Here is an 11,742-nt window from a genome sequence, read left to right on the forward strand (position 1 = left end):
GCTCATATACTAAGTGTGCTTCTGTAGCTCAATACCACCCCCTGGTGGGATTGTTTTTAGTGGTTGGCACACTGACATCCAAACAACAGAAATCCCAGTGTTTTATCATTTCCTCGCATATGGACAGAGGTAATTTGTTTACAGTCATTTGAAACATTCAAGTAATCCTACATCAAAAAGAAATTGAGTTTCATGTTAATGACACCAAACTCTGGCAGACGTCTGTTCAATTCTAAAGCCTGCAACAAAACGTTGTGAACAGCTCAGAAGCTGCTGGCCCTAACGATTTGTGTTGGAATCGCTTTTTTTCCCTCTCCTCAAATTGTGTAGCCAATTTTAAAGTCTAGAATGACTCTTTTGCTTCACCCTAAGAATATATTAAAATCGATAAATAGATAAATAAAAAAAATCACTATTTAAAGGGGGGAAAAAGCAAGGACATGCTGTATTAATTAATGTCCAATCATCATACTCATTTAAGCTAATCACAAAGTTAAAGAGAAACATGTAAAAATGTGACATAACTAAAAAATAAATTAACAGCATTAAACATGCAGATGGAGTTAGCAGCCTCAGTATTTACCATGAAATTGGAGAGAATTTATTTTTAAGTTGCTTTCTCTATTTATCATTTGAAAATGACGTCCTGGTCAAACATAAAATCAAGAAACCCAATCTTTCCTGGTTCGAATACTATTAACAGAAAGAAGCTGCCATCAGGATAGAAAAACCAGTCACTTCAGAACTGATGTGCTTTTAATCTCATCTTTACTCTCATAGAGACGTTGTTTAATTACTCACCCAAAAAATTCCATGGGCCTTTTTGAATGAGAGCAGATCTCTTATGCATTGCTTATACTCTGCAGTAAAAATAAAAAATACCACTAAAAAAAAAAAAAAAAAAAAAAAAGAAATAAGTAAGTCTAATGCATTTCATTTCGAGTTAGTGAGCCGTAACGAATAAGCTGGGGGAGAGAGAGAGAGGGGGGAAAAAGTCATAATTTTGTGCTATGAGTAAAGTAGTGTAATGGGCAGGCTGTTGGAAATCCTACTCTCCATCCTCCCTGTTTCCTCCTGTGTGATGGCATTTCATTTCAAGTGCGATAGGGCTTTGCAAGCGGAGCGGGCATTACAACGTTTTGATGCCCGTGTCTCGCACCAAATATAGGCCAAGTAGTACTAATTGGCATTTTGGAAAAATAAGATATCCAACCCGACGTCCCCTCCTTTTAAAATATACATCACTTCTGTGTCGTAAACACTATTCGCTGAATGCCAGAAGAAATCTATCGCGCTTCAAGGAGGTGGAAAAAGGAGGAGGAGTAGGGGGGGGGGTGCTGAACGACCCTCTCCAAGATGGAAAAAACAACTGAAATAATAAAATAAAACTACACTTCTGCGTTTCAGAAAAAAGACACGTCTAAATGGTGATCACAGTGCGTTCAAAACAGAGGCAGGGAGCCGTACTGACACATAAACTAACACGACCGAGTCGCTTTTTTAAAAGCTGGGTAATAGGGGGAAGAAGTTAGTCGATGCCAATGGCATGTTGTCATTAACTTAGCCTTGTTGTTAACAACTTGGATTGCTCGTGATATGACAACGACGCCAAAGCAAATAAATAAATAAATAAATAAATATGTAAAATAAAAAAAAAATCAACCGTAAACGCGATACTTTTTTTTTTTTTTTTTGTTAACTATTTGTCCCCGTGGCGTGCTTTAGAAATGCGGGCTACGATGGGAATAGTAGCTGGCTAGAAAAGGAAGCTAATATTAGCTGGCTAGGTGATGTCTCCACGTTTTAGCTGTCTGTTCGGAGGAAAAAAAATAGCGGAGCCGTTTTTCCGCCCAGAAAATTTCTCCACTTGTCCTCACTCGTGCTGCGGTCTCCGCACGGAGTTACAACTGTTCGGGAAAAACCACACCGCGGTCATACTAGTAAATTAATCCCATTATATTTCTCTTACCTTCCGGCTTGTTTTCGGCAGCCATTTCCCCTTCACGCGCAACATCCTCCTCCTCCTCACGACCGTGGGTACCACGCGCGTGCACGGCGAGGACAGCACGAGGAGGGACCGGAGGAGCAAGCGGCGAGTCGGTCCGACCGAGGCGAACTTACCATTGGCTGTGAGGCGGTGACTGACAGAGAGGCTCCGGGATGAAAACACATCTCTCCCCTCACCTTGGCACCACCAGCCGTGTTTCTTTCTTTCTTTTTTTTTTTTTTTTTTCTCCTTACAGTGAATTTAAAGCAGCTCAGAGGCGCTGCAGGTCTGGCATGACGCTTTTTGTGTGTGTGTGTGTGTGTGTGTGTGTGTGTGTGTGTGTGTGTGTGTAGGAGGGGGTAGAATATGATGACTTGTTGTGTGTTGCGTTAAAAATGAATAAGTTGATGTTCACCACCAGGTGACACATACGGTGGCTTTTATCCCTTAGTTAAAAACTAAATGGCGTTTCTGGATATTAAGTGCTTGTCTCTGAGATGTCCCACCGAAGTCGTTTAACACTGGTTATTTCCCAAAGTGACAAGAACAGGGCTGTGTTAGCCCTAAGAAATAAATAAAATGCTCAGGTTATAGACAGATACAAAGCCTTTTATCCCTCCCATGTAGGCCCCCCAAAATTAAAATAAATAAATAAATAGATAAACAGCTCAGATGTGTCATAAATAGTTATCGCTGTCTCCTTGTGGTCATTTTGTGCCATTTAGCTGAGCTCTTAGACTTTTAGACAGAAAACGTAAGCTTGGCTTCAAACAAAAGCTCGGGCTCAGGGGCCCCCTGACCTCTAGGGCCTGTACTGGGTAAGCCTATTCGGTAATCCATCCACAGATGTAATCTTCAATCACTGGGTTAATATTAGGCTAAATTACTAACTGTTATGGCTTTCATTATGGCTTTCATTACTTTTTTTTTTACATGTCTTCAGAGATAAATCTGTAAAAGCTATAATTGCAGTATTTCATTCAAATGATAACAGGATAGAAATTTAATTTTTGCATAATCACCCGCTATAGCAAAAAGATTAATCGGCATTAATCTTTGCATGTATTGTTTTAAATGTACGAATTATTTTACTATGTTTAATCCATTCATTAGTATTACTAGTGCACAGATACCCCTGGGTACAGCTTATTGTGAACAAACAGCCAAACATTTGAGTATCAAATAATATCAAACACACGTAACAGTCAATCAAGTGTCCAAATGTCAGTATACATTTCAATGTCTGAAGGCTATTTTGTTCCCTTGCAAACATGTCTGATTTCAGATAGCAGCACTATGATACTGAAGACCGGAGGCATTGGTGGGAGTGATAGATCCCACCCCCAACAGAGGCTGGTGTTGGACTTTAACAGCTCCATCAGGTAGTGCAGGGGTCAGCATGAGGTGCAAACTTGAGGACCAGTATATGAGTACAATCATTTTAATTCTGTCCATTATCCTATCAAGGTTCTAGATCCAACTATTATTATGGAGCAGTTACATAAGCTTGACAATAGTATGGCTACATTAAATGACTAAAGGCAATCTAATTACAGATCGCTGTGCTTCACGGACGTTGCTTTTGGCACTTGTGTGAACTACAGTACTTAAGTACAGCCTTCACCCTGTATTAACAGCCTGGTGGCCGTCAGTGCTGAAATGCAGTGAATTGTCTGAGGTGGTGGTGCTGAAAGGACAGCTCCTCTGTTGCCTGTGTGTGTGTGTGTGTGTGTGTGTGTGTGTGTGTGTGTGTGTGTGTGTGTGTGTGTGTGTGTGTGCCTTGTACAGTCATCTGCTTTGTGTTATTGCAACGGAAGGCAAGGACAAACTAATGGAAGAATTACTCCATTGCAGTGATTTCTTCACTCCTCGTCTTAATTGTTCCCATGTTACCAGGCTGCAGACAATATTGCTTTGAAATTAGACACGTTAGCGATATTAATTTTTTCTACACGTAGAAATATATGATACATGACAGGTTTTCATTTGCGCAGAGCTGAAAATGAAGTAAGCCTGCAACACTGACTTACATTTTAAAATATATACGTGACCTCAGGTGAACAGTGAAGTGACTTAAATGAGTCATTCAGTAGAACTGTTGGATGGAACCGATGGAAAAATGCCACTTTGGTTCTCATTTTGTAAAACGTATATAAAATCGTTTGAGTCTCTTCTTAGACATCGCCGATCACCAAAGAACAGCTTTCACTTCGGAAACTTGAACTGAAATGAGGCGCTCGGGCGCGTTGGGCTGAAAGCGGCCGTCCTGTCGCCGTTCATCCCCGTCACGAGGGGGCGACAGAGCGCGCGCGGAAACCTCCGCGCGGTGAAAATGTCCCGAAGAAGAAGATGACCGGGTGTAAACATGGCGTCTGCCTTGGACGATGATGAGATCTGCAATGATGATTATTACTCCCTGCTAAATGTCAGGCGGGAGGTACAGTATGCCGCCTTTTCTTAAATAAACGTGTGTGCACGTTTGATTAGCTGCTAATTTGTTGTTTTTTTCCGGCCGATCTTTCACGCCTGCTCGTTTAGTCTCATTTATCTGTAGCTAGGTGGCTAGCCTGTGACCCCCGACATTGATTTTTGTGCTTTGACTCTCAGGCTGCATACTTTCACACAAGAAGCGTTACAGGTTGTGGAGGTACGACTTTAAACCCCACAGGAGTTGTCGATGGGTGAAGCGAGACACGGAGACTTGTTTAGCACGGGAGCTAATGCTAACTAGCTGACATTTAACAGACATTATTTCCAGTTTGAGGGTGATCTGTTGGACAGGTGCTAATGCTACAAAACTGAGCTTCAAGGTTTCATCATGTAAGACACACACAACATCATGCTGTCAGGGCTGGGCGCTGGGCTCTCTCTGTCCTGGTACATTATATTTATATTTATATTTATATTTCAGTTTTTAATTTCTTAAACAATGGCATGTTGTGGCTGCAGAGTGATTGTACTTGCCTCTAATGTTTAATGTTATAGGTAATGACAAATTTTCATTGAAAAACATAAGAGGTGGATTTAAAGCCATTCCAGTGAGTGTTATAATTGTATGCAAATGTATATATTTCTTGTTGACGTTTTTGAAGTGATAAAATGAAACTATAATCTCCTCCATCACTCAGTCATAATGAATGATTTCACTGAAGTTAATTGTTTATGGCACGCTCAAAAGTTAATCTTATACAGTTAATGAATACGGTGTTGATGTTTGGAATAAACCTTCTTTTTGCTTTTAAAGCATTGAGATATGTGTATTCGTTTATAATTCTATACCACAAAACACAGAACTGCCTATTGGACGAATGAGTTTTAGTTAATATGAATACAAAAATTAAAAGGCTTTTGCTTCACTTACTGTAGTTGTGATGAGGGCAAGACCTTTTGAATTGTAACATATTTCTCAGCAATTTCCTTATTTAAGCAGCAGTATCAGGCCTTTTTTTTCCTTTTTTTTTTAGCCAATACAATCCTAAACTAAGTCAGCAAAGACTTGCACAAAATTTTAAGCCTGCATGGCTCAAACCCCTCTGCAGAGGTGGAAGACTTTATGAGTTCAAGCAAGTGTTGTGATTCATTAATGAAGTCGAAATTAGGCGAGTTCAGCTGTAGCAGCGACATACTGTTTGTGCGTGTTTTTATCAGATTTTTCAAGTTTCTTCTTTGACATTTTTTCAATATTGTGCTTTAGGCAACACAGGAGGAGCTTAAGGCAGCATACCGGCGATTATGCATGCTATATCATCCGGACAAGCACCGAGACCCTGAGCTAAAGCGACAAGCAGAACAGCTGTTTAACCTCGTGCACGAAGCCTATGAAGGTAAAAAAAAAACCCCAGCTTAGTTCACATTGTGCTGTTAACATCTTTTACAGTGACGGGATTCACTGAGCTACATAATAATTTGAAACATATCGTAACTTTGCATTTTAATTGGTGGTTTTCCTCTGTCTTTCTAGTGCTCAGTGATCCACAGTCACGAGCTATCTATGATATCTATGGCAAACGAGGGCTTGATGTTGAAGGATGGGAGGTAAGATGAAAATATACACTGATAACAGCTGAAGCTTCACAGGTTAGGGCCAATGAGGTTCAATTACAATGCCGCAACATTTTCCAGAACTCTTTATGAATTGCAACCAAAGCTCAAACATGGCCAACTGTCATTCATCAAACGCAGTTATGCTTGAAACATTCAGAGCTGCATTTTCCGTTCCTGACTGTGAGAACACACATACAGCCAGATGCTAACCAGTGTGAAAGCTTCAGTGAAAGTTAAATCACAGTGCACAATCATGCATGCAGCTATTTTGCCTTTAACAAGCTGGTCAGGGTAGCGTGTTTACTACGGTTGGCTGTTCTTCAGTGGAATCAAGATTCTCTTAACACCTTTTTCTTTGGAATACATTTAAGCCGGGTTTAGTTTGAATCTGTTTAGGTCGGACAAACTTTAGCAGACCATTACACTTTTAAATTAGAAACATCTTCAGTAATTCCATGTGCTTATAGAGATGACTCAGTTAAATGTTGACGACCATGTTAATGGCGGGTTCACATTCAAATTGATTTGAAATGCAGTGAACATTTGATGTTCACTGTATTTCAAATCATCCTTACCCCCAAGAACACGCTCTCCCATATGACATCAGAGCCACGTCTAATTTTGCATTCATCTCAAATCATTGATGCACGGCAGTACAAAATCTGATGTATAAATATTCATCCTTAAACATATGGCAGTGTGAAATACTGGGAAAAGTTTTTCAATTGTATCTTTTTATCTATAAAGCACCATTTGACTCGCATCTTAATCAAATCTTCTTACTCCAGGTGGTGGAAAGGAAAAGAACCCCTGCAGAGATTCGTGAGGAGTATGAACGTCTTCAGAGAGAGAGAGAGGAGAGACGGCTTCAGCAAAGGACCAACCCAAAGGTATGTTCACTGGAAGATAATTCTCATATTAATGTTAATGTAATATATAAAGCCACAGGACTTTTGAACAATATATTAATTCCTGATCACGTTATTTTCAGGGAACGATTAGTGTTGGCATCGATGCAACGGATCTCTTTGACCGATATGAGGAGGACTATGAAGACGTGGTCGGAGGGGGAGCCCCACATGTGGAAATAAACAAAATGCACATATCACAATCCATAGAGGTGATAAAGTGTTCAAGATTACAGTCACATCCTCAACGATTTGTGCTGTTGTGCGTTTTCAATGTCAAGACTTCTTAATATGTTCTATTCCAGGCTCCTCTTACTACAAAAGACACAGCCATTTTGTCTGGCTCCTTGTCAACCCACAATGGAAACGGAGGTGGCACCATTAACTTAGCCTTAAGAAGAGTCACCTCAGCCAAAGGTTGGGGAGAGGTATGTTGCCTTCTCACCGGGCATTCAGCGTCATTCGCTGCCTCTAATATATGTCTGACTGTATGAGATGTTAAAGATACTTTTTTCTGTGTGTACACAGGTAGAGTTAGGTGCTGGAGACACACATGGACCTCTTTTTGGGATGAAGATTTTTCGAAACTTAACACCTCGATTGTAAGTGTTAAAATGCAAATTGTTGTAATTTTATTCATGCATTCATTGTTTAATCGCAACACCAACAATAAAGCTGTTTTTTTTTTCTCCCTCTCTCTTAATTTTTATGCTTAAGCTTTGTGACCGCTCAGTGTGGGCTCCAATTTTCATCACGTGGTGTGCGTCCTGGGGTTACCACTGTGCTGGCCCGTCACCTAGACAAGAATACTATGGGTTATCTGCAGTGGCGATGGGGGATCCAGTCCTCTATGAACACCAGCATAGTCAGGGACACCAAGAGCAGCCATTTCACCTTCGCAATGCAGGTTAGCAGCCAACAATTATAATTAACTTTAATGTTAGCCAAGACACTATTAAATCAACAGTTGTCAGCATTGTGTGTCATAATTTTCTTTTTGCCTTGAAGCTTGGCATTCCTCATACTTTTATGATGATGAGCTACCAGTACAAGTTCCAGGACGAAGATCAGACAAAGATTAAGGGCTCAGTAAAGTAAGTTGTCAAATTGAATTATTTGTTATCTGGAGTGCATAATCGATGTATAGTGAAGGAGTTTTAATGGGAGTGCCAGCTCAAATTTTGGTAAACTTTATTCACAGGGAAATATGGAGTGACTGCATCTTTGTGTTACAGATCAGGTTTCTTCGGGACTGTGGTAGAGTACGGTGCTGAGAGGAAAATCAGTCGACACAGTGTCCTGGGGGCTACCGTCAGCGTGGGAGTGCCTCAAGGTGTCTCCCTCAAGATCAAGTAAGTGTGGCTCTTTGCTCCTTTTCTGGCTCCAGAGGGGGTTTCTTCACATCTCAGCTGCTATGGTACCCGTTTGGAGTCAAGAGGCAACATCATCAGCCAGTCAAATTACTCTACAAATTGTTCCGGTGTTGGAAGTGTGTCTTTGAGGATGTACACACAGTTGAACCCACCAAGATGTTAAAAACAGTAAATTCTCTCGGAAACAATCAGCAAATGCTTCACTGTGTCCTCAATGACCTAGAGTCTGGCAGATATTTCCAGTTTTAGTCAGGCATCGAGTATGTAGCTGAGAGAAGAGTGAACCTTTCATTATTTTGAGAGTGATGTTGCCTGATGTGTCGTTTTCAGAAAAAAATCCCATAGAGCTTACAGAGGAACCAGCTTTAGCAGCCAATTTGTGGCCCATTAGATTTAAATATTGAAACACTCTCTTGCCTTCCTATCTGTAGACTAAACAGAGCCAGCCAGACGTATTTCTTCCCGATTCACCTGACCGACCAACTCCTGCCAAGTGCTGTATTTTACGCCACAGTTGGACCATTGGTTTTCTACCTCGCCATCCAGCAGCTTATCATTCGGCCCTATGTGCGGGCCCAGAAGGAACAGTAAGAAATTTTTGCTTTAAGTCAGTTTGATTCATGCAATAGACATTGTTGTCTGTTTTTAACAGCTGGATTTTATGAGCTAATTTTATTCTTCTAATTATGTTTTAACTCAACAGAGACTTGGAGAAGCAGCGGGAGAGTTCGGCCTCCAATATCGCCAAGAAGAAACAGGAGGCAGAGGCTGCTGTGAGTATTTCGCGTCCTTACATGCATTGTGCTTTAGTTTTAGATGAGAGATGCAGGTGTTGCCAGTGTGTATCATGAAATATTACAAGTCCCACAACATCCAGAACAATGGCACTGAGATGGGATTAGATAAAATGCAAAGTCTTATTGGAATTCATTAGTGTAATCCATAAGATGTGAGATCTCATTGTTTGTGTCTGTCTCCTCTGTGTGCCTTTTTCATCTCTGAAGGTCTTGCTCATGCAGGAGTCTGTGCGCAGGATTATTGAAGCTGAGGAGTCTAGAATGGGTAAGATCAATAATATTTAAGGGATGAGCTTATCCTGGGAATAATGTTTTTTAAGCAGGATGTGAGGCTGTTTGATTCTCTTAGATTCCAAACACTTTTTCAGACATTCTGAAATACATTGAAAGCTATGCCTGATTGAATGTTGCTCACTTCCAAGTGTAATTAGTGAGACACAGTCTATTTTCGCTGGATGAAATAAAACTAGCTTCCTGTTGCTGGTGTTTAATTCTCTGCTCCCTATGGATTCCTATCTCGCACATAAAAAAAAAAGAACTAAAACAAAATACATGATTTAAATGGCCTTCCTGGGTAGTACACTAAAATATAAAATGACTATACCTAGAAAAGCAAGACTACTGTGTGACATTTTGTGGACACAGGGGTTATTTTGTGTCACATAAGAGTAGCTTTTTAATCAGATGTAAAATAGCTGATGGAGTAACAGAGCTTCCATTTCTACTGGGGCTTTTTAGCATGCCTTTGATAGGTACACTTAAAAAAAGCTCCCAGCAGACTATCATTTTCTCCTCTGAGAGTTTGGCAAGTGATAATTGGTTGATGGCACCTGTCACTGTCGAGGCCGCTTTGATTTTAGTATCATCAGAGGTCCCCTAGACTTTACATATATAAAGTAACAATTAATAGTGGTGTGTGTGTATGTGTGTGCGTGTGTGTGCGCGCGCCTATGTGTAATGGCAAACACATCTGCTGCTCTTTATTCATTACAATGAAATGGTTATGGTACTATGTATGCAGCTTGCAATTAAAATTAATTGTGCTGGGTTTTTTTTTTTTTTTTTTTTTGCTTGGTACGAACAAAAGGGTTTAATGAAGCAGTCTCAAAAATGATACAGGTTAACCAATAAATCAGTGTGACTGACTTTAAATGCATGCACGCTACGTTAAAGTTGTTCTGTGTTGAAAGTGGAATGGGTTTTTTTTTTTTTTTAAGTCTATCATTTGGTGACTAATTTAAATTGATAATTGATAATTCATTGCATGTCCAGTAGATTAAAATTCTATCCTCTGCTGTTTCCTTAATTAGGTCTCATCATCCTCAACGCCTGGTATGGCAAGTTTGTTACAGACAACAGTAGAAAGCATGAGAGGGCAAAGGTCATTGATGTGACGGTGCCTTTGCAGTGTCTGGTGAAAGACTCAAAGCTCATCCTCACTGAGGCCATAAAGGTGAGTGCATGAATCCAGGGGGTTAGGTTTCTAAACCTACAGAATTTAGCCGACAGCTTTACAATAAAGGATATATCCTATTTATCTATGTTATGAACTGATGTCCTCAACTTGCCGTGCAATGATTCAGTCTGCTGCTGGTGCATGACCTGATGTTGTTTCCTCAGTCTGGGCTCCCTGGCTTCTACGACCCCTGTGTGGGGGAGGAGAAGAGCCTGAAGGTACTGTATCAGTTCCGAGGAGTCATGCATCAAGTCCTGTCAGGAGACACAGAGCCACTCAGGATACCAAAGCAATGTAAGTTCCTCGGTCTCCTACACGGCACAGGAACTGCTTGTGTGTTTACGTTAGTGAGGTCTTTAGTCTTCACTGCCAGTAAATGATTTAGTAGATCATATATTATCTGACTGCTCCCAGTTTTAGATGCTTCTGGTAGCAGCAAGGGATTTTTCTTCAGTCCCCATTTTTTTATACATATATATATTTGTTAAGTTAATATATATATATATATATATATGTCATACTTCCAATTTGAGAATATCTCCAAAAATCTATGTTGCCTGTCACCTTCATGCGCACCTCCGCAGCATTTTTTCTGACTCCTTTGTTTTTTGTTTCCCACTGCACAGCTCACAGGATCGACGCCGACACATAGGAGCTCCTCCGCCAACCAAAAAGACTCATCTCTCAGCTGTTTGAAGGAAGATGGATAAACTTGTTTTAGATACATCGTGGATTTAAGTCCTCGTTATTCAGAAATCGTTCATTTACCTTTCTGTCTTTATATTAATCTAAATATGCAGAGCGGAGTAAGAGCTTCACAGACTGGGCTGATCATAATTCAGTATCAACAGACAAGGTTGGGTCCTGCTTGAAATTCTAATGTGACACCAAAATCAATGGCCATCATCCTGCTTCCCAGGTCTCCTAGCCACCTTGGTGGCCATTTATTTTTGGTATGACTTGTAATTTACGGTCCAGATCTATGTACTGTATTGTACACAAACTGCAGTGCCTATGTGACCGAAGACATGAATGCACCTCTGTTTATTTGCCATGTTATTAAAAATCAGTCTCTGATGGTGTTAAACATTTTTTCATCAAAATAATATAATACTTATGATTGCCTTGGTTAAGTTATTAACTTTGAACAAGCTCGGAAGAAGAGGACAACCCAAAT

At 40.4% G+C, this 11,742-nt stretch overlaps 1 protein-coding gene across 1 annotated transcript; it reads left to right on the plus strand.

Moving 5' to 3' along the window:
* The first annotated feature begins 4,325 nt into the window (after positions 1–4,325).
* On the plus strand, positions 4,326–11,742 carry dnajc11a (DnaJ (Hsp40) homolog, subfamily C, member 11a). Its single transcript, XM_029507347.1, has 16 exons — positions 4,326–4,424; positions 5,682–5,811; positions 5,949–6,022; positions 6,820–6,921; positions 7,023–7,151; positions 7,245–7,367; positions 7,468–7,541; positions 7,657–7,846; positions 7,948–8,033; positions 8,175–8,291; positions 8,744–8,899; positions 9,016–9,085; positions 9,317–9,374; positions 10,420–10,562; positions 10,730–10,859; positions 11,192–11,742. The coding sequence occupies exons 1-16, from the start codon at positions 4,353–4,355 to the stop codon at positions 11,215–11,217; spliced, it is 1,680 nt and encodes a 559-aa protein (XP_029363207.1). The 5' UTR covers positions 4,326–4,352; the 3' UTR covers positions 11,218–11,742.

The sequence above is a fragment of the Echeneis naucrates genome, chromosome 7 (genome assembly GCF_900963305.1).
Source record: "Echeneis naucrates chromosome 7, fEcheNa1.1, whole genome shotgun sequence".
In the NCBI taxonomy this organism is placed as follows: Eukaryota; Metazoa; Chordata; class Actinopteri; order Carangiformes; family Echeneidae; genus Echeneis; species Echeneis naucrates.